Source organism: Tursiops truncatus, chromosome 13 (assembly GCF_011762595.2).
Source record: "Tursiops truncatus isolate mTurTru1 chromosome 13, mTurTru1.mat.Y, whole genome shotgun sequence".
NCBI lineage: Eukaryota > Metazoa > Chordata > Mammalia > Artiodactyla > Delphinidae > Tursiops > Tursiops truncatus.
In genome coordinates, this window is record NC_047046.1 from 64674915 (window position 1) to 64701690 (window position 26776).

The 26776-nt window shown below is 48.7% G+C and overlaps 1 protein-coding gene across 1 annotated transcript; it reads left to right on the forward strand.

Moving 5' to 3' along the window:
* The first annotated feature begins 2796 nt into the window (after nt 1-2796).
* On the forward strand, nt 2797-26619 carry LIPG (lipase G, endothelial type). Its single transcript, XM_033837735.2, has 10 exons — nt 2797-3229; nt 6108-6289; nt 7952-8131; nt 9646-9757; nt 15590-15811; nt 18309-18551; nt 19215-19335; nt 20269-20487; nt 23143-23247; nt 24200-26619. The coding sequence occupies exons 1-10, from the start codon at nt 3118-3120 to the stop codon at nt 24219-24221; spliced, it is 1518 nt and encodes a 505-aa protein (XP_033693626.1). The 5' UTR covers nt 2797-3117; the 3' UTR covers nt 24222-26619.
* Nucleotides 26620-26776: the final 157 nt, after the last annotated feature.

The window sequence follows — 26776 nt, forward strand, 5'->3', positions numbered from 1 at the left end:
CCGCTGGTGGAGTGGAGTGGCTGTGTGCCTTCAGGCTCGCTTGCTTTCACCTCAGGGTTTGATTGGCTGAGTTTAAACCAGGAACTCTAGCTGCAAGGGAGGCTTCTGAAGTAGAAAGTGGGCTCCTCTCATGAGAGGGAGATTCATTCCTCTAACATAGGCAGGTGTCTTCAGATGACAAACTGCCTAAAAGAATGACCAGAACCTTTGCTAGAGTAACCTGAGAACCTGACATTTTGACTGTGACACAAACAGAAGTTTCTGCTGAAACTCCCCAGGCAGGGACTTCCTCCACACTGGGGGCTCCCCAAATCTCCTCATGGTTCTTCTGAAAAACATGTTTTACATATTTTATACATATGTTATGCTTTGCATAACAGACAGTTGATGTTATCCATTACTTTAATACTGTGATTATAATTTCGTGATGTCCTTTGGAAGTTCTCACATGATGTTTTAATATAAAGACACAGGAGGGCACTCTAACCAACCAGCAATAAAATGTAAAAAAGATGGGTGTTGATCTTGTTGAATCGACGTTTTTTTCAGGTAGGATAACCAACTTTGTAGGAGTACCTAAGCTCTCCTAGGGGATCTCACTTGTGACAGAGGTCCCCAAGACACACTCTCCACACTGTCCAGTTAAGGTTCTAGGGACTGTGATTTGAGTAACTCAGAACAGAGAGGGGTTTTTTTGGTTTGTTTTTTGGTTGCATTGGGTCTTCATTGCTGCACACCAGCTTTCTGCAGGGAGCAGGGACTCCTCTTCCTTGAAGTGTGCGGGCTTCTCATTGTGGTGGCTTCTCTTGTTGTGCAGCATGAGCTCTAGGCCCGCGGGCTCAGTACTTGTGGCTTGCAGGCTCTAGAGCGCAGGCTCAATAGCTGTAGCACGCAGGGCTTAGTTGCTCCGGGCATTGTGGGATCTTCTGGGGCCGGGCTCCAACCCGTGGCCCCTGCATTGGCAGGCGGATTCTTAACCACTGTGCTACCAGGGAAGTCCCCAGATAAGGGTATTTTTGACTCACAGGTTATCTACTGACTGGACCACTGAGGAGATGGAGACATGGCTCCCAAAGGCCCATATTTAGAGGTCAACTGGCTAAATCAAGCTGAGAGCAGAAGAGAGAGATCTGGTTGTCAGACTTGCTTCAGACCGGCAGCCTGTTCCTGAGACTCAGTTTTCCCATCTGTAAAATGGAGACGATACCTGACTTATGTCTGTATAGTTTGCCAATGGAGAAGGAGAGCGGTAAGAGGAGGGAAAAAAGATATCCGGGGGTGCCATTTACCATCCTATAAAATACATTGAGTTTTACACTGAAAAAATAAAGCCGGCCTGCCTCTTGTTAATGAATTATAGCACACAGGAGGGACAAAGCATGCTTTGCTGGGCAGCTGGAGTAACAAAAGTAACGAGGATAGGTTGGAACAGGACCTGCTCCTCCAGACTGGTTTCCCCACACAGATCTTCCAGGAGGGGCCCCCCGACACCAGGGAGGAACGGGCGCGGGACTGCTCGGGCCGTTTTCCTCCCCAGGCAGGAGCGGGACCGGTTCTGGCGACGGCGGGGTTACGCCCAGTCAAAGGTGTAGTCTGGGAGAGCCAGTTCTGGCTGGAAGGAGGCGGGGTGACGGTGCTCGGCTCCGCCGAGGCGCTTTGTATCTCTCCCACCTCCTCGGCGTTCCTGAGGGCTGTTGAGGCGCAGCCGCTCCCTAGCTGTCTCGGCCGCTGCCGGCCTAGCGCCCCGGGCTCCCCGCCAAGGTCGGGGCGCTCGCCGCCCTCGGTCCCGGGGTCCCCCGGGCGGAGGTGGAGCCGGCACCCATGGGAGGAGCAGGGACACGCGCAATAAAGGGAAGGAGAGGAGGAAAAAATGGGGAGGGAGAGGAAGAAGCTGCCTAATTCCTCTCAATAAGTAGTTGCGCGCGTCAGCCGACTCTCGGCGCTGGTTACGCGCCCGAGATCCCCAAGCCTGGCTTACTGTTTCCTTTGGGGAGTGTCTCCTGGCATCCCTCTAGCCCTCCACCCGCAGGTGTGAGAGTGCCTACCACGCGGCAGGCGCCGCACTGAGCGCTGTACTATAGTAGGTTTTTAAATTTCCCCAACATCCCTAAGCGACAGGAACTGTTACCGCCCGCGTACTGGGGACGAAGGAAAGGCCTTGGAGAAGCTGGGTGGCTTGCCGCGAGTTTTGCAGCTAGTGGCTGAGCGAGGACTCCGAGAGGGGTCTGAGCGATCCTGATGCCCAGGCCACAGCCCGCAGCCCCTCCGCTCTGCCGGGTTATTGTCTGATCACGCCGTCTGCACCTGTCGCGGGCCTCGCTAGGCAGGAGCGCAGGAGGAAAGGGAGAAAAGAAGGACCACAGGGTGACCAGGTGGCTTTCCTCCATCCGTACCCTTGGCCCGGGGCGAGGAGAGATCATTTCTGGCGCGGGGATGGCTTTGCGCCTTGGAGAGGACAGCCTTCCTTCTCCAGCGATCGAAAGCGCGGCGGGAACAGGGCTTTGGGGCAAGGACCCTCCTGGGGCTGCAGGGGCGAGCGGAGAATCTAGGGTCCGGGAGTGGACACTAGGAAAAAGTGGGGTGGCGAGAGCGCGGCTGCCCGCGAAGCTGACTGGGGAGGAGACAAGGCGGCGCGTGTAGAGTGTCCACGCGGTGGGTGTGCGGCGCTTTCATTCAAACTTTGGGGAGTCTTTGGTTCGGGCGTCAGAGAAGGTGTGACCAATCAGAGTCCGGGGACGGGAATAAATTATGCAAATCACCATCTGGCGATGGGTCAGATGACTCCAATAGTTTAAAAAACTACCTCGCCGGGGAGCTCGCGGTGTGACAGTGGCGAGCCCTGGCTTCCCGGGAGAACGGCACGGGTGAGGGCAGATCTGGTTCTGGTTGGAGCATCTTCGCACTCCCCTCACCACCCCGTGGCTCAGTTTAGCCTAGTTTTCGTTTTCTACCTTCTCCACCTGCAGCTGTCTAAGGCCACCACTCTCTCTGGTCTAGAGAAGCCTTCCCACTTCGGGTCTTACGGGCTCGGACTGCTGGAAACATCGAGAGGCGGCTCTTTTTTTTTTTTTTTTTTTTTTTTGTGGTCTTTCTAAAAGTCCCGTTTGGGGGAAGGGGATGTGGCCGGGAAGGATGAGAAACTCCGGTCTTCTGCTCTGCCTCTGGAGCGCTTACTGTTGCTTTGCCGCGGGAGGTCCCGCAACCCTTGGTCCAGAGGGTCGGCTGCAAGGTAACGTGTCCTTGTTCTTATTAACACCCCACAACTTCTTTTCTGTGCCAGTTCCCCTCTGTCTTGCGCACCCTTCTTCCTCGATCCTGCGACATTCTTCTTCCTTACCCCCTGTGCTGTCCATTGGGTCCTCCTAATCAGCCTTGGAGATCACTTGTTCCTCGGCGCTTCCGACGAGGACATCCCCGGCCAGGCGTCCAAGAGGCCGCAGGCTCGCCCGCGCTCGCTCTCGCCCCGCCCCCTTGTCGTTATACGGTTCTCCTCTCGGTGCTGTCCAGTCAGCAGAGTTGGCTGCCAGCGGCTGTTTAACCTTGTCCTCCTCTTTGAACCTGGGGTTTTCGAGGCAAGAAGGTTGTTAGAGCTCTATCACCTGGTGCCCTTCCTTTTAATCTCGGTGTAGGTGTCTTGAAAGTTAAGGTATCAGGGTAGCTGGCTCTGGTTTGAGTAGTGCTTGCCGGGAGTATTAGGTGAGTAATTTGTGCAGAGAAGCTGCTGGGCTTATTCCCCGGGTTGCCAGCCTCCTCTTCCCCAAGTCTTTCCAGCCCTTGCTCTTCCTCTTCTACCTCTCCGTCCTCCTCCTCCTTCCAGCTGCCAGCTTTTCTTCTGAGTTCTGCGTGGCAGTCTTTTCTACTGGAGGAACCTGCCCCGAGGGGCGAGGGTAGGGTCACCCAGCGGGAGTACCAAGTCAATTAGTTAAGCAGAGGAGAGCGGGGAACCTCTGAACCACACACTATTATTTCATCTTCTACTATTCTGCTGAGGTTGGGTCAAATGATGCTGGTCCATGTTGCTTATGTGCGTGCAGGAGGTTAATTGGAATGAATGGAAAAAACTTGTTTTATTTAACATGTTCCCAACTCTAGTGCAGTTGAACCAGGGTAGGTTGCATCTCTAGTTCCTCTCCTGTAAAGTGCTAACATTCCTTCCAACTTCCATGTTCTGCGATTCTGAGTATTTGGGGGCCATTTCATTCATTCAAAACAGTATTTATTTGCCAGGCATCCTTCTCGGAGTGAGGGATAGAGCAGTGAACAAAATGGGTGTAAACCCCTACCCCCATGGATCTTACATTTCAGTGGTGGGAAAACAGCTAGTCAACTAATTAAAATATATAAATAGTGCTCAGTGTTATGGAAAAAAATAAAGCAGAGGAGGAAAGTACAGAGGGCTGGTGGGAGAAGGTGGTGCAGTGTTAGCCTGGGACCAGGCTTCCATCCCTGAGGAGCTGGCCCCTGAGCAAGGAGCTGAAGGAGGTAAGAGAATGAGCCTGAGGACATCCGGATGAAGGACGATCATGAAGTTCCAGAGGCTGAAGTGACTCAGGCTGGAAGTAGTAGAAATGAGCTAGAGAACTGTGGTGTCAGAGAGAGCCAGCTACTAAGGTGAACCTTTTATGTCAGTGTGTGAGTTTATCCACAAGTTCGTGGCAGGAAGCCAGCAGACTCCCTTTCCTTTTCTCCTGGACTTCCCACCTGGTCTCTGTGAGTGGCTATCTGGGTGGAAATCGGGAGATATTGAATGAGTTATGTCCGTGGTTCACATTTCTGTCAGTTGGGGCTTTTGTTCGTTACTTTAATGACAAAGTTCTGCTCCTGCATATTTAGTCGCATTTTCTGGAACCTTACCCTTTTTACATCTGGTGCATAGCTGTCCTCCCACTTGTCCGCTTCCCCACCAACATGTCCACCACTCTGGTCTCTCTTTCCATGACTCCATTTGTTTTTTAACTCTGGGATAAATGAAGCTCCTGTGATGGTCATTCGGTACCTTTTCACTTGATTTCTGGGTGACCGGAAAGTTTGATTTTCTAATTTCCTAGCCTGTTATCAAGGGAGGGTATCCTGGATGGTTGGAAGAATGCTAGATGAGGCTCATTTAGGACCTTCTGAAATAGTGTGGTGATGACAGTACCTAGTGTTAAAAGGCCATAGGGACCATCAGTGACATGGGCTGTGTTTTGTAGCAGGGCCATCTCCTAGACGGGACTGTGTGTGTGCAGTGGAGCTGAAAAGAGAGGTTTTGCTGCGCTTATGAGCTTCTCCATGGCTTCAATAACTTATTTAATTTATTCAACAAACTAGAAGACTGTCTGGCACATGTCTGGTACTGCAAGGAGCACTGAGGATGCATGAGGTCTTTGGAGCAAGTGTTGAAATCGAGATGAGAGCATTAGGGAAGCCCATTGCATAAGAGGTCAACAGCTCCTTACCTCCAATTCCAAAATCCAAAATCTTTGAAAATTGAAAAATTTGTTTGGTAACTTGTTTGGCAGCAAGAACTGGCCTTACCTGACCTGAACTCTTACTCATTTGGCAGCAAAAACTGACCTGAACCGATAAGAGGATATTTAGAATCTTTTTTTTTTCCCCTCGAGTGTGAGTAGTTATGTATTTCCCTGCAGAAATATTATTGGTGTATTTGATGAATGGGAATGTCCCAGACCCTGCTGGGGGTGTTATATTATATATATATATGCCATAATACCTTTCTAAAATCTGAGAATTTCTGAATTCTGAAACTCAACTGGTCCCAAGCATTTCAGGAAAAGAATTAAGGACCCATCCTCTGAAACTAGTAACTTGAGGGAAGGAAAGAGAACTCGTTTGGATGGGGAAGAAGAAAGAAAAGCAAGAGAGACTTATTTCAGATTCACAGTAATTGATCCTAGTGACTCATTAATACTCAAATATTGGTGAGATGTCCCTTTTATAACATCTTCGCAACTCTTCTGGGAGGTGAGGAGGAAACATTCAGCAGATGTAAAAACTGAAACCCAGTGGGGTTAAGTAATTTGCTCAAGAGTGAATTAGAACTAGACCCTAGATCTCTCACCACCCAGGCCTGCTAGTTATACCCTTGCTCTGTTATTTCTCCCCAGATGAGCTCAACAAATCCAGGGTTGTACCGGCTGCTGCCAAACCCCCGGTGAGATTTAACGTCCGCACCTCTGAGGACCCAGAGCATGAAGGATGCTACCTCTCCTTTGACCACAACCAGCCCTTAGAAGACTGTGGCTTCAACATGACAGCCAAAACCTTTTTCATCATTCATGGATGGACGGTGAGCCTCTGGGGGAGGGAGCGCTACAGCTTTCCGGGAGATTTGGTTTCCTTTGTTTTGGTCAATTAGAAAGCATACTGGTGCTTCCAGATTCCACTCTGTCTCCCCCTCTTTTCTTGTGGGCTGCTTGTATTTCAGACAGCTGTGAAGAATGTAATGGGCACTTTGCTAAGGGGGCAATCTGGACTCCAGCAGGGCGGTATTTAACGCTGGCACACAGCGGGCTTTCAGAAAGTGGCTCTCCTGAGGGCAGCAGCCCAGCTCCACTGGCTCTTAAGGGGCCCTCTAATTACGCTTAATTACATTGGTCAACCACTGCGTCGCGGGGGCCATCCCTCCGTAAGAGCTGAGCTGAACGGAAGCAACTTGACTGGCTCAGAGAGTCTGTGAGGAGGCAGCTGGCCTGGCTGGCTGGCCCTGGTTGGCATGGTGCCCTCCTGTTTGCATAGAGATGGCTCCGTTTAAAGGCGCTGGAGTCTTTATATGACCTAGCTGAGCAATTCACATTGAAAAGCCCATGACGAACTTCAACAAAAAAGGGCTTTAACACTCAGCCTCAGAAGCTTTTGACCAGCGAGGGATTTATTCATTCATCTAATGGCAGTCTGTAGGAAAATGGCACTATTAAGTGAGCAGGTTTCTGCCTGGGCTAATTGGGAGGGGACATTCCTCCTCTTAATGATGAGAAATTCATATCCGTTACATGCTTTCTGGGTCTTTAGGTCTATCACCAACTGTTGGGGTCAGGCCTGGTGGGGGTGGGTGGTTTGTAGGTACCTACCTACCTAATGTAATTGGAGGGATGATGAAGGGCCTGCCATCCATCCTCACCCCACAGCCTACGATTAGAATTATGCATTTGAACCTTTATAAGGCCCCCTGTCAAAATGCAAGTACAAACTGCCTGCAACTTACAAATGGGTTGCATTCCAGAAAGTTCTTTTATAATCTGTTTGGAACTTGGAACAGCAGTTTCCCATAGAAGCAAGATTGTAAATGGCGTTAGGGTTCCCAGGCCAGGCACAGAAAATTTGTTTATCTAATAACGTACTTGTGGATGGGTTTACAGCTGGACCTAGTCACCATTCACACTTTGTTTCTGTGGGAAAGTGTGTTCTGAGTTCTAATTTGGGATTCCAGGGACAGATCTTCTCTACTCTGGGGTCAAGAAGGATGGCAGAGATGGCTTGTGGGAAGGGGTCATTTGTTAACTCTGCATTTGCCTAAGAGACAGAATCTCCCTGCATCTCTGAGAAAGAAACTAATTCTCCAGGGCAACCCTTCTCAGCTGCCTTTGAATGATGGACCAGGCCACTTACTGGCCTGACTGTGACAGGACTTCGGTTAACCTCAAGCCAGCATCGCCACCAACTTATATCTCATAGGGGGCCTATCGGTCAGTGGGGCAGCAGCAGAGGACACCAGCTCTGACATCTTTGATGGGAAAAACTGGAGATGTCAAGCGCAATGGAAGACAATCACCCATGTAGCAATCCTGCCTGTGGCTGGCCCGGCTCATGTGCAAGTGTTTGATGCCTGGGTAGTCAATGTGAAGGTTCCAGAAGTGGCTGGGGAGAAGGTCGTGGAACTGAATTCCATATTCATTAGGATTTCTGAAACCCAGAAGAAAAATTTTTTTAAAAAGCCCCGTTTTCTCTGCAGATGAGCGGCATGTTTGAAAGCTGGCTGTACAAACTCGTGTCAGCCCTGCAGACAAGAGAGAAAGGAGCCAACGTCGTGGTGGTGGACTGGCTCCCGCTGGCTCACCAACTTTACACAGACGCAGTCAACAATACAAGGGAGGTGGGACACAGCGTCGCCAGGATGCTCAACTGGCTGCAGGTAACGGGACCTTTTACGAGCAGGACCCTGAACCCTTTTAAGAAATACAGGTCAGGGGCTTCCCTGGTGGCACAGTGGTTAAGAATCTGCCTGCCAATTCAGGGGACGCAGGTTTGAGCTCTGGTCCAGGAAGATCCCACATGCCATGGAGCATTTAAGCCCGTGGGCCACAGCTACTGAAGCCCATGCACCTATAGCCCATGCTCCACCACAAGAGAAGCCACTGCGATGAGAAGCCCGCACACTGCAACGAAGAGTAGACCCCTCTCGCCGCAACTAGAGAAAGCCCGCACGCGGCAACAAAGACCCAACGAAGCCAAAAATAAATAAAAATAAAATAAATAAATTTATTTAAAAAATTCTAAGACTGTAAAAAAAAAAACAGGTCAGACAGGTCAGTTTCAGTGAACTTCAGGAGTCTGAGAATATCTTTGAGCTTCCAATTTTTTACGGAATTAAGTATTGCTTGAAACATTTGGAAGCTGGGACTTTTAGAAAGCTTTCTAATTATTGACACATTTCTGGATTTTTCCTTTTACTTTACTTGAGGGAAGAAAATTTGCCTTTTGGTTCATTAATTGCTGATGCCCTCAGAAGCCAGGATCAGCTTGTAATCTTAAATACCTACTGAAGTCTGCTCTGGCCTCTTAAGGGTGGCTGGGCTGAGGGTACGGAGGGTTGGTTCAAACCAATGTAGCTTAGTGCCTTGCATAAAATGTGGAAAACAGATCTTGGGGTCTTAAATTTACTTTTTATAGCTTAATGATTTACCTGAGCTCAGTGGACTTAATGGGATGCAGGGGTACACTGGCTGGTACACTGGCTAAGTGACCCTATTATCTGGGTAATTACAGCCTGAGCTTCCTTTTAGAAGCCGATGGAATCTGAATAATTTTGGCAGAATTCTGGTCAGGAGTCTTGAACGGTCCTCAGTCCTCTACCTGGGTTTTTTTTTTTTTTTTTTTTTTTTTGCGGTACGCGGGCCTCTCGCTGTTGTGGCCTCTCCCGTTGTGGAGCACAGGCTCCGGACGCGCAGGCTCAGCGGCCATGGCTCACAGGCCCAGCCGCTCCGCGGCATGTGGGATCTTCCCGGACCGGGGCACGAACCTGTGTCCCCTGCATCGGCAGGCGGACTCTCAACCACTGCGCCACCAGGAAAGCCCTACCTGGGTTGTTTTGTCGAGCTCGATTCCTGAGCCATGGGGTCAAATCACCGCCTCCTCACCCCCACTGCTGAGTGCCCTGTGAGGGTCTGATGCTTCAACTCTGGGGTCCCAGGCAGGTTTGGGATGAGGAGGTCTGCAGCTCGTGGGCATAAGAGGGTGGGCAGGGGTCACCCTGCTGCAGGCTGTGGCTGGCACTTAGTCTCCAGTGAGCCCGGTGGCTTTGAGCTCCACACTGCTACCCCCTCCCCCCTCCCGCGTCTCCCCAACGTGATTGACTTGTTGAATTGTTGGTGGCCTTGGGGCTCAGGACCACACTCTTCACTCACACACCTCTGTGACTTCCTGCAGGGGAAGGAGGATTTTTCTCTCGGGGATGTTCACTTGATCGGCTACAGCCTTGGGGCTCACGTGGCCGGGTATGCCGGCAACTTCGTGAAAGGCACGGTGGGCAGAATCACGGGTAAGTGTTGCTCCCTTCACTCATGGCTGATCCTGGAGCTCCTTCAGCTGCTCTGCCCACCAGGCTTTCCTGAACCAGAGTGCTCCCTAAGAGGCAGCAGGAGAGAGCCGTAGAGGGTTAGCCTTGGAAGAAACCTGGAGAACATCTAATCCAGGGCTTTTCAAATGTCCAAAAGTCTCAGAGCCCTTTTTCAAATTGAAAGTGTGCAGGTCCCCAATGTATGAAACAGATAGAAGGTGTGTTCTGGTCAAAGCTGGGTATTTGCAAGTAGTGTTAACCTTGTTATTTGAGCCTCCCCCTTTTCTGGAGGAATTTCCGGGTCCCAGAGCACCAGGGAGCACAGTTTGAAAACCAGGTCTGGTGCAACAGGTGAGGAAACACCCAGGGGTAAAGAGCTAAGACTCAGGGGCAGACCTGGGGTGGAGCCCAGGCCTGCAAGCCTCTGGTGCTCACTTCTAGTCTCTGCCCATGGTAATGCCAGGACCTCAATGGAAAGGAATGAGAGATGGGCTGTGGTTTGAATTCTGCCTCTGGTTTCTATTTCATCCACTAACAGCCTCTTTCCCATGTTTAGTTGGCATATTTATTAGTGATAATTACCTGTTTAGAATGAGTGGTTAAATGTTGTCGTTAAAGAGACCTTTCTATCTGATATTGGTACCCAGGTAGTCGATAGAAATTTGAATTTTCCACGTTAGTGAGCTTTTTTTTTTTTTAAGTGAAAGCGAGTTTATTTGGAGAGATAAACATTCCATAGACAGAATTGGTGAGCTTTTTTTTTTAATCTTATTGAAGTGTAGTTGATTTACAATGTTTTGTTAATTTCTGCTATACAGCAAAGTGATTCAGTTATACATATATATATTCTTTTCATATTCTTTTCCATTGTGGTTTATCACGGGATATTGAGTACAGTTCACTGTGCTATACAGTAGGACCTTGTTGTTTATCCATCCTATATATAACAGTTTGCAATTGCTAATCCCAAATTCCCAATCCTTCCCTCGCGCCCTTCCCCTTGGCAAATAATTGGTGACCTTTTGATATGAGAGTTTGATTTAAATCATTGAATGATAGTGAAAAGTGGAAAGGATTCTCTTCCCCATTTGGGGGCCCTCTCAAAAAACATACTCTCCTCTAGGAGAAAATTAATGGCAAATTTTTTTTAAGATTATATATTTATTTTAAAATTAATTAATTTTTGGCCGCCTTGGGTCTTCGTTGCTGCACGTGGGCTTTCTCTAGTTGCGGCGAGTGGGGGCTACTCTTCGTTGCGGTGCACGGGCTTCTCATTGCAGTGGCTTCTCTTGTTGCGGAGCACGGGCTCTAGGTGCGCGGGCTTCAGTAGTTGCAGCACGTGAGCTCAGTAGTTGTGGTGCGTGGGCTTGGTTGCTCTGCGGCACGTGGAATCTCCCCGGACCAGGGCTGAAACCTGAGTTCCCTGCATTGACAGGTGGATTCTTAACCACTGTGCCACCAGGGAAGTCCTTAATGGCAAATTTGTTGCCCTGAATTTTTATCCCCCTGCTAGCATTCTTTTATTTGTTTTCCCTCCCAGCTTCTCCCTCACCTCCAACATGCTAAGGGCCTAACTGGCCACCCAGAAGGAAAGAGTTAATCGTTTCCTTCCTGGCAATGTTTTCGTTTGAAAACAGGGTTCAGGTAGAAGGGAGTCGTTAGCTAAAGAACGATTTAGTAGAGGTAGAGTTTCTGGTTTCAACAACAAGCCAGTGGGGCAGATTTAAAAATACATACATTTGTGAGGTTTAGTAGCCCTGCTTAAATCATTGTCCCTGGGCTTAAGTCTAATGAGCACACACACACACTCCTTTAGATCCAACTGTTTGATTCAGCGTAGCTTGAGAGCTTTACTTTTGGTTATCAAGATGCGGGGCCTGACCTGTCTAACGGGTAACGTGGCCACACATGACTGCTCATTAACCCATCGCTGGAGCAAAGCCGTTGGGCCTCAAGCCCCTCAGGGTTCTATTGGCGGAGCACCTCCTCCTAGCCCCCAGCAAGAGGCAAGATGTTGCAGAGCTCGGCCAGCTGTGCTCAAACTGCAGCACACACAAGGCCCCTGCCGGAGCACCAGGGCCAGTGTCCTTGGCAACAAAGACAAGCTGCAGATCCTCCCTCTTCCTCTTTCTAAGTCTGAAATGAGATGGGGCTAGTAGGAGAGTTCCAGTTCTTTCCCCCTGCCTGTCTGGGTGGGAGCAGCTGAGATGCGGGCTTTGCTGGCAGAATGCTAATCAGTGCTCTGGGCTGTCTGCGTAGAGCACTGGGACCGGCATGTCCTGAGCACAGCCCCTTTTCTGCGGCCTCTCTGTGGAGCAGGGGACCGGGGTGAACATAACAGGAAGGAATGGCCTCTGTCCAGTTGCCAGGCAGCACCTCAGAGGGTATCTGGCTGACCTGACGTATGCTGCTGTGCATGTCTGATGGGAGAGGCCTGTGCCCTCTCCTCTCCCCTCAGACTTCCCATGGGTCTGGGAACCAGGTGGTCCTGACTGGTAAGAGCACCAGAAACTGCAGCTCGTGTGGGGCAGAGGCCAGTGACGCCGCTGTACCGAGGCCAGCAGGGCTCCTTAGCCTGGACCTGCAGGAGGTACCTGAACCCCAGTCTTGCTTGGACCAGAGAGCTCTGGACTGAGGTTTGCTAAAGTTTTATCCTCTTAGGCTTCGGAGGGAGTTCTGTGACATATTAGGGAAGAGGTCATATATTTCTAATTGAACTTGTGTTTTGTTAGTTATAAATAAATAAGCAAGCAGATCCGTTCATTCATTCAAGAGATGTGAACTAAGTGTCCACCCTGCAGGCTGTGGGCTAGATGCTACCTAATGTCAAGCACTCAATGTGTGACAGGTATTTTATGCCATATGTAAGCCACATAGCGTCCAGGCAAAAGGGTCCTTGGGCTTCATTTTACAGATGGGGAAAATAGGACTCAGTATGTACTTTAATGATATCTCACACCCTGAGTAGCAGAGCTGGGATTCAAACCCAGGCAGGCCATCAGATTCGAGTCTGCACCTCACCACTGCACAATGCTGCCGCTCTCCTGCTGGGAGAGATGCACTAGCTGTTACAGCGCAGCAGCCTCTGCCCCGCCAGGCCAGAAGGTGGAGGTTTTCCTGTGTGTATACATGTGCACGACAGGGTGTGTGTGCGTGTGCATGCATGTGTATATTCCATTTGCTGGACAGAACACTTTGCGGGGAGTCTGACTGAATGGAAGAAGAGGTGGTTCTCCATCATCTCTTGTTTTTGGAGGGGATGCGTTCACCCTCCTATTCCTAGTTAAGAAGTAAATTGTGAAACTTTTCCCCAGAGTCGGTGGGCCCTAGCTACGTGTCAGGCGGGGTCAGTCCGGGGAGGTGAAAGCTCTGCCTGCCAGCCGGCCTTTCCAGAAGCCCCGTCAGCCGCCTGCATTCCTCCAGCCCAGCTTGGTTTCCATGGCACTGACTGTCTGGTGGAGACTTTTGTTCACCGATACAAGAGCCCCTCTCTTATTGGCTGCAAAGCAGAATGTTCCTCTTCTTTCTTTTTTTTTTTCTCCAGAGGACATGGTGAGAGGCAGGGAGAGGCCACCTGTGTCAGTACTGCGTCCGTTCAGTCCCTAAAAAGAGTCATCGAGGGCTATTCCGGGAGGCCACTGTTTTTGTGCCATCTTTCTTTTGGGTCCTGGGCTAGAGATGAGCCCCCAGGCAGCCTGGGCTCCCTTTCTGCCTCTGTCATTCATACATTTTTCTCAACTTCAGAGTGTTAATCATTACCAGTTCTCATGAGTAGCGAGTTCTACAGGTTTACTGTCCGCTCTGGACAACAGTTCTACCTTTTGTTTACCCTAAAATGACCCCCCTCAAGCCTCACGATGTGCTCCCTTGTTCCACTGCACTGGGGTCTGGGAAACACTGTTCTATTACTCATCTGCTGCTTTCACAGCTCTGTTCTTGGTCATACCTCCTCCCTACCTTGGTGTTTCTAGATCCAGGTTTCTCAACCTCAGCAACTATTCATATTTGGGGCCAGATAATGCTCGTGTGGGAGCTGACCTGTGCATTGCAGGATGCTTATCAGCATCCCTGGCCTCTACTCCCTGGATGCTAGCAGCTTCTTTTCTCCCTCTTCGCCAATTGTGACAACCAAAAATGCCTCAGAGGTTGCCAAGTGTCCCCTTGGGAGCAAAATCCCTCCTAGTTGAGAACCACTGTTCTAGACTAAACAAACCCCCTTCCTCTGCTGCACATAATCCTTTCTTAACTTTCTCCAGGTCCTCTCTCTGTGTCTGTAGGGCTCTAGGTTGGGATGAATCCAGCTCCCATAATTACTTAAGCTTGGTAATAGTAGCCAGTATTACCCTGACAAGCCCTTACTCCTTAATATCGCACAAGAACTGTATGAATCAAGACATTCAGATTTCATTTTCGAAATGCTACTGAAGCATGGAGAAGTTTTTCCGAAATCTGGTCCACAGACCGCTTATTTTTAGGATCAGCTGGGGAATAAACCTCTATTTCTGGGCTCTACACCGGACCTACCAATCAGAATCTCTTGGGGGTTAGGGAATCTGCATTTTATGCTTTGCAAATTCTATTTTGAAAGGTTTTACACTCATGTGGTTCCCAAACTATTATACAAGATGGTGAAAGTGTCTCTGTTGCTGCCACTATCTTTGCAGTTGCCTACCCTGCCTTCTCCCCTGACACACATACACACAGGTGACCTGGGGCTTGTGCGTCCTCCCAGAGTTTTTCATAGCTACACGGTGGAATCCAAATTTGTAAGAAGCTCCCCAGAGATATTTGTGCTGTTTCAAATGTGAGAACCAGTGCTCTCTGCAGTGCTGTTTGTTTGATACAGAAAGTTTGCAGACAAAACGTTTTCTCCTTGTGGCTGCAAAAGAAAGGAATTCTGGAGGCTTGAGACGCGGCTGCTCAGTGTGCCTGGTGTACCCCCCTCTTGCCATTCCACTCCTGGGCCTGATTCATAACTAAAGGAAGGGGAAGTGTAAGTCCAAATACAAATAGCTCAGTTTGGGGAGACTGAGTCTTCCCTCTTGAAGATGTAGGTAGCTTAGTTATTCTGTCAAAATTCTGCTAAAATTAAGACTGTGGAAGGCTCCCAGTGGCAGAATAAATGGAATGAATGGCTTAGTTTCAGCCAGCCCAAGTTCTTTTTAGAACTGCTTCAGTTCTTCTTTTTTTTCTTTTTAATTAATTAATTTAATGTATTTATTTTTGGCTGCATTGGGTCTTCGTTGCTGCGTGCAGGCATTCTCTAGTTTTGTGAGCGGGGGCTACTCTTCGTTGTGGTGCACAGGCTTCTCATTGCAGTGGCTTCTCTTGTTTTGGAGCACGGGCTCTAGGCATGCAGGCTTCGGTAGCTGTGGCACACGGGCTCAGTAGTTGTGGCACACAGGCTCTAGAGCACAGGCTCAGTAGTTGTGGCTCACGGGCTTTGTTGCTCCGTGGCATGTGGGATCTTCTCAGCCCAGGGATCGAACCTGTGTTCCTTGCACTCGCAGGCGGATTCTTAACCACTGTGCCACCAGGGAAGCCTCTAGAACTGCTTCAGTTCTGACAGTGCACGATTCCTCAGATCCACGTGTCACTTGAACCCCATGGCCAATTTACTGAGTCAGCTGAGTTGTCAGGACAGGTGACAGGCTTCAGAAGAAAGCATACGTTCCTCTGCAACAGGCACCACACCCTTTAGGATTCCCAGGGTGGGGATGTCTTCATTTTACACTTGCCGGCTTAGCTATCCACCAGGACCCACTGCCTTAGCGCACCTGACACAGCTGGTCTTGGCTCTCCCTTCTGCTGTAGGTTTGGATCCTGCTGGGCCCATGTTTGAAGGGGTTGACATCCACAGGAGGCTGTCCCCTGACGACGCAGACTTCGTGGATGTCCTGCACACCTACACGCGCTCCTTTGGCTTGAGCATCGGGATTCAGATGCCTGTGGGTCACATTGACATCTACCCCAATGGAGGTGACTTCCAGCCGGGCTGTGGACTCAACGATGTCTTGGGGTCAATTGCATATGGAAGTGAGTTCCTTATTATTATTTATTTTGCGGTACGCGGGCCTCTCACTGCTGTGGCCTCTCCCGTTGTGGAGCACAGGCTCCGGACGCGCAGGCTCAGCGGCCATGGTTCACGGGCCCAGCCGCTCCGCGGCATGTGGGATCTTCCCGGACCGGGGCACGAACCCGTGTCCCCTGCATTGGCAGGCAGACCCTCAACCACTGCGCCACCAGGGAAGCCCCGAGTTCCTTATTTTTTGTTTTGACTCAATTATAGCATCTCCTCCTAAATCAGCCGGAGCTGTTCGTGCTCCCGACAGCATCCGTTTCATTATTCCCACTAGCCCCCAGCGGCCCTTCAACAGTTTATTCTACAGTTCATCATCCTGCAAGCCAATTAACAGCCTTCCCGTGGTCTCTGCTCTGCTTTCTTGTGCTTTGAGGTCACAGTTATTATTGATTAATTTCTTTTTATAACAAAAGGAATACATATTTGTTGGGAAAATAATCAAGCATTATAAAATTGCCTAAAGCAAGAAGTGAAAATACCCCCTCATTTCCCACACCTACTCCTACTTTCACTCTCCAGAGGTAGCCAATATGAACATGTTGTGTGTATCCTTCCACTCTTATCGCTTTGCGAATTTATTTGTGTGTGTGTGTGTGTGATATTTTTCAAAATCACATTGTTCTGCAACTTTGCTTTTTCAGTCCTAATATATATTATGGACATTCTTAGACATCAGAGTACACATATCTACTTACCTTATTCTTTTAAAAGGCTGTATAATATTCTTTAGCATGGATGTACTATCATTTAATTTTTGGTAACATTTTAAAGAAATAAACTCAAGATTCTTCCTCCATTCACTTATAATCTGTCTTGCTGGATGCTAAGCCTATTCCCAGCAGTCTTGGGCTGAAGTGAGCTTGCTGCTGAAACTGAGGTGCTTGGTTTCTCATTTGCTCACCGCCTTGCATCCTGGCAGCATTTCTAAGTCTTGGCCCCAGTTGGCTCTCTCCACTGTGATGCTCTGCTCTTGGGATGTCCACTCTGTCACTCAGTCTTAAGTTGCTCTCTCCCAAGGTGATAACATCCAAGGAGCCCCTGCGGGGCTTGGGGGTTCATGCAAGGGGAGTTCAGCCCTGCAGGGGAGATCAGATGATGGCATTTCTTAAGGCTGGTGATATTAATGAGGAAGGGGAAGGGGAGCTTTGCCAAATTTTTCTTAAGGTCCAAGGATTTACTGGAACTATTGGCTTTAGCCTCTGGTTACAAGAAATAATGATTACTGCGGGTCACAAAAATCCAAATTATACTCCTAGCTTTGCAACCAACTGACTCTGTGACCCTGAGCAAATGACTTCATCTCTAAGGGCATTTGGGCCCATAATCTACAACTGAAAGTACTGGACTAGGATGAGGTTGGCAAACATTTTCTTTCCTTTTTCTTTTTAAGTTTTTTTTTTAATAAACTTATTTATTTTGTATTTATTTTTGGCTGCTTTGGATCTTCGTTGCTGCTCTTGTGAGCTTTCTCTAGTTGCAGCACACAGGCTCGGTAGTTGTGGCACACTGGCTCTAGAGCGCAGGCTCAGTAGTTATGGCGCATGGGCTCTGTTGCTCCGTGACATGTGGGATCTTCCAGGGATCAAACCTGTGTCCCATCCATTTGCAGGTGGATTCTCAACCACTGCACCACCACGGAAGCCTGGCAAACATTTTCTTAAAGAGTCAGCTAGTAAATATTTCCGGCTTTGCAAACCATACTGTCTCTGTTTCAACAACTCTACTCTGCTACCGTAGCATGGAGGCAGCCAGAGACAATAGATAAATGAATGCATGTGGCTATGTTCCAATAAAACTTTAGTAAAATGGGGCCAGCCTGCAAGGTGCAGTTTGCTGAGCCCCGGACTAGATGATGTTTAGCATCTGATCCATTTCCAGCATTTTGTGACCGCATGACTCTATCAGGACTTAGTGACTCTTACTGCACAGCTGGTCTCCATCACCCTGTTTAGTGCCTGTGCTATGCATTCTCTTGCTCTTTATTGCTTCATGTGTATCAGTGCTGTCTTCCCACCTGGAGGGCAAGCAGTCCGGTGGCAGGACTGGCTTTCAGGTCTAAAGACAGTATATCACTGGGCATGCATTAAGAATGACACAAACGGGCTTCCCTGGTGGCACAGTGGTTGAGAGTCCGCCTGCCGATGCAGGGGACGTGGGTTCGTGCCCCGGTCCGGGAAGATCCCTCATGCCGCGGAGCGGCTGGACCTGTGAGCCACGGCCTCTGAGCCTACGCGTCCGGAGGCTGTGCTCCGCAACGGGAGAGGCCACAACAGTGAGAGGTCCGCATACCGCAAAAAAAAAAAAAAAAAAGAAAGAAAAGAATGACACAAACAAGCATACTAGCAGTGACATGAAAAGCAGTTATTTCTGATGAAGTGTACAGTACTTACTGATGGAGTGGGCGGATCACCGAGAAGCAGCTCAGCCTGATGGTCTCCGTCTCTCCCCCAGCAATTGCAGAGGTGGTGAGATGCGAGCACGAGCGGGCAGTACACCTCTTTGTCGACTCTCTGGTGAATCAGGACAAGCCGAGCTTCGCATTCCAGTGCACGGACTCCAACCGCTTCAAAAAGGGGATCTGCCTCAGTTGCCGGAAGAACCGTTGTAATAGCATTGGCTACAATGCCAAGAAAATGAGGAACAAGAGGAATAGCAAAATGTACCTAAAGACCCGGGCAGGCATGCCTTTCAGAGGTAACCTTCATCCAAACCTGCATTGCCCTGGGGAAGGACCTTTTTCCTCCTTCTAAATACCACATTGTAGACGGGCACATTCCTGCAGTTAAATCAAATAACTGCAAATCACATTAAATTGTGTATGCCTAGGAAAGTAGATCTTTAAAAATAAATGATGGGGACTCCTTTTGTGATGTGAAGCACCACTCTATGATCACAATATCGCTATCTTAAGTTTCTATCTTGCATTTAGCTTTTCAAAGCTGTTTCGTATTTGTTTTCTCATTTGATCATCAGAATAATCTGTGATAGGACTAACAGTGGATCCAAATGATATCTCGCATTTTTATAGCATGTTATAAAACCGTAAGGTTTTGTGGGTATTGTGGGTGGAATTTGAGGCTCAAGAAGTTAATACCTTGGTCCTTAATTCAAGGTCACACATCTAGAAAGTACCTAGGTCAGCATCCCCCAAACCCAAAGTTCAGGCTCCTTCTTCTATACTGCAGTGACCTTTTACGCCATTGGACAGAATGAGATCAAAGGGAGGCTAGAGGCTGGGCTGGACCCAAAGGATGAGAATCCCTAAAAACTCACTGTGCTGGGTGACTCAGTTTGGGTCAGGGTGCCCTAAGATGACAAGCAAGGCTCACAAATGTCTCTGTTCTGCTGTCTCTGCAGTTTACCATTATCAGATGAAAATCCATGTCTTCAGCTACAAGAACATGGGAGAAATTGAGCCCACCTTTCATGTCACCATTTATGGCACCAATGCAGACTCCCAGAATCTGCCTTTGGAAATGTAAGTCACGGGTTTCCTTTGCTGAGTTCAGGACAGAGAACGAATTGGTTTGAAAAGGAGAGAGAGCGCAGGAGCTCTCTGTGTGCCAGGTGAACGAGTGCAGGGGAGCTCGTCTGTGTGCCAGGGAGGAGCTGTGTGGTTCCTCTCCTGCTTCACACTCTCCACCTAGCCCTTGACTCAGAACGTTTCTGGAAGGGCAGCTCCTGCGATGAATCAGCAGCGTGAGAATCTGCTGGATCAGCTGGGCAGAAACTGCTGTTTCATTTCAGAGAACGCCTGATTCCTGAGGCTTTAGGAAATTTGGAACCTGATAAACATCGTCCCTGGCATGTTTCTAATTATCTGTGGGAGGGGCACACAGTTGTCTGTATACGTTGAGCGCTTGTAAGGTGCAAAGCGCCACGCTGAGTAATGCTGGGCTTGCAAAGTAACGTCATCAGAATACTCACTCTCAGGGCTGGGGTTCTAGCAGTAGGAACAGGCTTGTACGCACACACTCATGCACACACATGGGGTGAGACAAGCTCCCCCAAGTGCCACGTGAGAGGGACAGGCAGGAGGGGCTGAGAGTTCCGAGGGAGATGGATGCCTGTGGGCTGAGAGGAGGAGGCGCTGTCGAGTGGGGATGTGACTTCTTTGCGCTTTCTCATTTCTGTTCTTTCCTGGTCTTGTCCCCCCAGGAAGTAGCATGAATGGGGAGATGCTCAGGAATGGTTTGGGGTGCGGTGGTCGACATTATCTCTCTGCCCGTGTGGAGCACATCTGAGGTTTCATCCCGGTCCTGCTGGTGGGACGTGGAGAACGTAGGGGGGACCTCTTGTGCATTTCTCTCCCATCCGAGTGGGGCAGGTGCTGCCACTGCGTCAACCCCCACGGTGCTGCGGTTTTCCAGGTGGCGGGGGGACTGAGACCAGCTTCCCTCTCCCCTTGCAGAGTGGAGCAGATCGAGCTGAATGCCACCAACACCTTCCTGGTCTACACCGAGGAGGACTTGGGAGACCTCCTGAAGATCAGACTCACCTGGGAGAGGACTTCTCAGTCCTGGTACAACCTGTGGAAAGAGCTTCGCAGCTACCTGTCTCAGCCCCGCAGGTCCGAGCAAGAGCTGAATATCAGACGCATCCGCGTCAAGTCCGGGGAAACCCAGAGGAAGTAAGTGCCTCACGACCCTTTCCCTGTTCTGGGTCCGTGGTCAGCGGAAGGCGTGCGTCTCTGCAGCGTCCTTTCCTTTGCTAAGCGTACAGCTTCCATCTTTCCGTATCCAGAGTACATGGGCAAAACTGCAAACCCTTTGCGAGGAGAACTGAATTCCAGACCAAGGCCTCTGTCCACTGTTGTGCAGCTTGTACCCTGATCGCAGGCCCTGGGCTGAGAGGGGTGGGCAAGCGGGGGCTGGAATCCAGCCCTTGTTCCATTGGCCAAGCCCTGTGCTGGCCCGGAGGAAGAGGGCTTCTCCTGGACAGGGCTCTTTAGGAGTGCTGCCTTGTTAATTTGTTTGCTCTGGGGTCCGTGCAACCAAAAGCCTTTGCTTGCTCCTGTCCAGAGCAAACCAGACTATCCAGTTTAGGGAGCCTGCATGGATGAGGTCTGTGGGAGTCCTGGCTTCCCTTGCATCCAATTTTCAGAGCATTATACCTCTCTTTGGGAGGCTCTGACTCAAGGACATGCGTGGGGCGCTAACGTCAAGTAACAGATTCCTCTGTGCCACGCCGGCTGGCAGTTTCCCCACGTCTGTTAACCAAGCCTAACACAAAAAATCCACCCCTAAATCAGCCGCTAAAACGCGGCTTGACTCTCGGAGCAGCCAGGAAGACCTTTGTCAAGAGAGGAGGGTTTCCTTGGCCAAATCCTTCAGCAGACCTCCGGGAGGTCACTGCCAGCCTTGGGATGGTGGGAGGAAGCCTCCACCTTCTTTCTATCTCTTCTGGCATTTTCTCCATTACAGTTCTTCATGCATCCCGTTTCCATCCACCACCTATGGTGCAGCTTGGCCATGCAGGGGGTGGAGGCTTAAGTTGCTTGTCTGAGTGATTCTGATCGGAAGACCTGTGCACCGGTGTGTATGTGGCAGGGGTGGGTGCCAGCTGAGGGGAGCTGTTAGTATGAAGGCTGTGATCTAGATAATTGCGTGTCTTTTTCCTTCTCTCGGTGCTTATAAGTGCAGCCTGTACCAGAAAGATGTGTGGTAGCAGAAAGATGATCATTTTTATAAAATATTTCAAATTTAATAAACCACTGAGACTTAATAAATGTAAACCATTTTCATATTGGTTTCAGATATAAGATTTTAAACAGCAAAACATTACAAAGCCGAAGCCCCTTTGTGCCCCTCCCCCGTCCGACTCCTCCCCTTTCAAACCAAATGTACCCATCTTCCAACATTAACTAATGTCAGTGTGTTTTCCTCTTCATGATTTTTATACTTTCCCTACTTCTGTTTTATCCATAAACAACCTACAGAAATGTTTTGGTTGCTTCTGAAGTTTACGTGAGTGGACACATTCCTTTAAAAGTTGCTTTTCTCCATTTAACATAGTTTATGAGATTTATCCAATGCATACAGATCTGGTCTATTCACATTCAACTCCCGTATGTAAACTGCCATTGCACAAACAATAGTTTCACCATTGTTCTGCTGAATATTTAAGTTGTTGCTACTTTTTTTCAGTTACAAATAGTGCTGCGATGAACATCCTGGGACATTTTCCTTGTGTACGTGTGTGAGAGCTTCTTTGGGGCATGCTGAATCACTGGGTTATAGTGTCTGTATTCTCCAACTGGACGGGATATTATTAAATCCCTCGCCAAAGTGGTTGGACCAATTTTTAATCTTATCCACGGAGTAAGAGCTTCCTTTTCCCCTCCTCCTCACCTACCTTTGGTGGACATTTTTGCTATTCCGTTGAGTGTGAATTGGTCCCCAACTGTTGTTTTCATTTGTATTTCCTGATTGTGAGTGTTGTGGGTGTTTATGGGCTGTTTGGGCTTCCTGGTGAAGGTTCTGAAAGCTGTTGGGAATGTGGCTTTTGTCCTGCTGGTAAGCATCACGGTCAGGTGTACCACATGTCTATTGGTCATGAGGTCATGCTGTCCACACACCACTGAAGCTGGGGCAGCCCACATGGTTGGGCTGTAAGTTACAGTTGAAACGATTATTAGATCACGGATTCTTCCTGTGATCTTGGTTGTCTACTTCTTGAATCTTTGATATTAGCCCACAGCTGAGTTCCAGTTACGCTTGTCAATGGGTATTTCTGGACACCATGCTGGAGGGACCTGGAGTTCCTCCGTTCAAGGAGTTTATAGTCCACCATGGATGCAAGAATCCACAAGCTCTTCAAGGCAAGATATAATGTGTTAAAATGAGCTAAAGCTTTCATTATTAACTCCGTGCCATAAGAAGTAATGACAATAACAAAAGCAACATTTATATAAGGATGTGCCTATTTATGAAATTGGAAGGTCAATGGAGGGTTAGATTAATAAGGTCTCGGGCAATCAGGGAGGCTTCAGAGAGGATATGCCTTGGTACAGGCTTTTGGATAGACAGAAGGAAGAAGGTAGAAGGGGTGTGATTAAAGTCTGCATGAGCTGAATCATGGGAGACATCAAAGTGAGACGCTTTCAGTGTGCTTGTAGCAGCAGTGGAGAGTTCTGAAGGGTCTTGAGTCAGGGGTCACATGATAAAAGCTTCTCTTTTCTCCTTATTCCATCTGCCTCATGTCCAGAGAGCACCATATGGCTGGTGCAAGCCATGTACCTTCCCCTAGAGTTTTGGCTACATCAGTGGTTTCTTTTTCCTCCTAGATTGACTTTTTGTGCAGAAGATCTTGAGAACACCCGCATATCCCCTGGCCAAGAGCTCTGGTTTCACAAGTGTCGAGATGGCTGGAGAATGAAAAATGAAACCAGGTAAGGAGGACATTCTCAGAGGTTCATGCAATGCATGTTGATGGGTCCCCTAGTGTAGGCTGGACATGTGTCTGACACTTGGGACACATAAGTCAACAAAAACAGATAAAAGTCCCTTGCTTTATGAAGATGACCTTCTGCTGGAAGGAGTAGGATGTTGGATGGTGTGAAAGTCCCTTTGCCTCTTGCTCTGCTTCATCCTGTAGGTGTCACGGCCATGGTCCTGCTGGAATGAGGTCTTTCAGTGACTAAGTCCCAAGCTTGGTACCCATGTCCTCATCTTAGATGGAGCTTCTCTGTAGTGACTGGGGCTGTGGGAAGTTCCAGGGCTCCCAGCTTCTTTCTGGGCACCAGGTTGGAGTGGGGAGTTGCGTGGGAGGTAAGGGAGAAGCATAAGGCATAGCCCCCCTTTAAGGTTTTCTGGAACCCAGGTTGGTGTGAGTGGATATTAGTGGGCAATTCTCCCCCTTTTTGAGAAGCAGGAATGCTCATGTGCTCTTGCTTCAGGGTCCTCCTTGCTCCATGCAAGTCTCATGATCTCAGAATTGAGGAAGGATGATCTCGTGGTATGAGGCAGTGGGTGCACCCAAAAGGGGGCTCCGTCACACACCCTCTGAGTCTAAATGCCTGCTGAGGAGCAGGGAGATGGCCCCCACCAGCCCCTACCCCTGGGTCCATCAGAGGTACTAGATAATAACGCTGCTGGCTTACACCGAGCACGGAGTGTGTGCGCACCTTGTGTCAGTGCCTTTCATACATCATCTCATTTACTTCGATCATCAAGCTCATGATGCTGGGAGGAGGGAGCATTCAGGACTTTCTCCATTTATTCTGAAAGGGAAGCAAATAAAAGAGGCTGATAGGTATGGAAGAAAGCTTGGTCTTGTGGTAAACAGAGTTGCATGTTTGCAAAGCCAGCTAATGAACACCACTCCCACGTGGTTCCTTTCAGCCCAACCCCGGAGCATCCTTGAAGGTCCCCGCAAGGCCCCCCACTCCCTGATTTCCAAGCACATGGAGGAACGTTACTGCTGAGGACCCACCTGATGGAAAGACCCTTCTTGGCCTTGACCCTGGAGCAATGGGAGGAGCCCACTTGCTGGGCCCAGCACCGTGCCTCCCATGATGGCTGGGACTTTTCTCCAGAGGAGACCACATCCTGCTGTTCCTGCTGTTCCCGCTGCTGCTCTACGATTGCTCTAACTCCAGATCTGTGTGCAAATGACCAATGCCCTGGCCTCTATGCGTACCGGGCTGGCTTCTCAGGACTGGATGAGCCGGTGCTTCACCCAACAAGGAACACAGGCTCCGAGTGACTCTGCGTGGAAGGCTGTCAGCTGCCTGACATGACTTGAGTCATAGTGAGGGGTCTTGCTGCTGGGAGCTGACTCGTGTCAGGATGGCAGACCTGGGACCTTGTTCACCGGGGGAGGGAGAGTAGATCTGGGGAGGTGTGGCGGCCCTCGCTCTTGGGGCTCGATGGGTAACTGGTGACGTGGACTGGTTACATTTTATTCGGTCCTGCTCCCCAGATCCTTCTCCAAAGCACACATCATTGGCTTTCTTCTTTTTCCATTGCCTTTTTTTTTTTTAAGAAGATGTTGGGGGTAGGAGTTTATTAATTTTTATTTATTTATTTTGGCTGTGTTGGTCTTCGTTTCTGTGCGAGGGCTTTCTCTAGTCGTGGCAAGCGGGGGCCACTCTTCATCACGGTACGCGGGCCTCTCACTATCGCGGCCTCTCTTGTTGCAGAGCACAGACTCCAGACGTGCAGGCTTAGTAGTCATGGCTCATGGGCCTAGTTGCTCTGCGGCATGTGGGATCCTCCCAGACCAGGGCTCGAACCCGTGTCCCCTGCATTAGCAGGCAGATTCTCAACCACTGCACCACCAGGGAAGCCCCTCCATTGCTCATTTTTTGATTGGACAAATGTTTATTAAGCACTGAAACTTAATTAGCACATGGCAGTAGACACCTTAGTAAATCTTTGCAGACCATCTTCTCATTTGAAACCTAATGGGGTTGGGATGTCTAGGCTCTCTTCCCGTTTAGATGATCCATGGATATGCACGTGATGAAAGGCATGAGGGGCACTGGGAGGGCTACAGGATGTGAGAGGTGGGGACCCTGAGGCTTTAAGTGATTTCTACCTATTTCTTCTTAGTTAAAGTGCATTTCCCTTAAGAGTGACATCTTTGATCACCAGCAGAGTGGCAAGCGGAGTGTTATACATGTTAGGGACAGAATGGTGCCAGTTGCTGAATATGATTGGCAAAATCTCTTCTGTGTAGGAAGCTGGAGGCTATTACATATGTTACACATGTCTGTTCATACAGAAACCAGCACCTGTCACACACAGCTGGTACCAAGATTGAATTAATGCCATGCTTTTTCCTTCTTGAAATATCTTGTTCCAATACAAGTGCCCTTTCTGTGCTGAACTTCTTCAAAAAGCCCTTAATTCTAGATCTTGGTTTGAATTAATATACATGATATCTGAGGAACCCTTTTATAATTTTCAAAAGATTTGAACATGCATCACTTAATTAGAGACTCACAACAGGAGGTGAGCAGGGCAGTTACTATTATCTCTATGTTACAAAACCGAAGCTTAGTGAGGTTCAGCACAAGCCTAGAATTATATACCAAGTTGGTGGAGGAGCCAGGTGAGGACCTAGACTTCCTGGAGGCAATGCCCATGGTATGCTCATCTCTGCTACCTCATCAGGACTCGTATAGCCATTTCCCACCAATATGCCCCAGATGTAACAAACAAGGAATTTTTTTCAGAGCCATCCATGAAACCCGAAACTCTTTTATTAATATATAACTGGGAGAACAACTGGGCCAAGGGTTGGGACTTTTATGGATAAGATTGATTTGGAAGGAGATGTGATGTCAGGTGAGAAAGGGGGAGAGCGACTTTTTCTGTACTTAGGTTTTTAAAGGACGTTGTTTTAATCTCTGTTGTGCCAAGGTTGTGTCATTGTTCTGTGCCAAACCTCTGAAGACATAACCAGTCAAATACCTTAATTCAAGGTGTTTTCTCAATCCAATTGTGTGCCTTTTCTGTTGCTTCTGTGATTGCATTCTAGCCAGAGTAGAGCTTGTATTATTGACTGTGCATCCTGGTTTCTTCTACTTTTGTAATGGAAGCCTTGGGAATCGAATCCTCAGTGGGTCCTGTATTTATACATTTGGCTTGAAGCCTTATTTGTATATCATGATGCTTTTTTAAATGCTTAGAATACTATTTATTTCTCAAGTGTATATAATGTATAAAAATAAATATATGGTTAGTTTTTACTTTATGATTAACCGATTTCAAGGTTTAACATTTTAATAGTAAAATAATAAAAATCTACAAAATTCTTCATGGTCTAGCAACTCAGTTCTCAAAATTTGAAAGAATTATCCTGCCTAAGCCTAGGTTTTGACAAGAAGTTACTTTAGTATAGGATATATTCTCTATTTGATACTAATTGTTGGTAAGAAGCAGACAACAACTCCTTTCACTGAAGAACAAGAG

Coding starts and splice junctions, on each gene's coding strand:
- LIPG (XM_033837735.2), top strand. CDS start 3,118: ATGTGGCCGGGAAGGATGAGAAACTCCGGTCTTCTGCTCTGCCTCTGG. Junction 6,290..7,951: donor TCATCATTCATGGATGGACG/GTGAGCCTCTGG, acceptor TTTTCTCTGCAG/ATGAGCGGCATGTTTGAAAG. Junction 19,336..20,268: donor CAGAATCTGCCTTTGGAAAT/GTAAGTCACGGG, acceptor CTCCCCTTGCAG/AGTGGAGCAGATCGAGCTGA.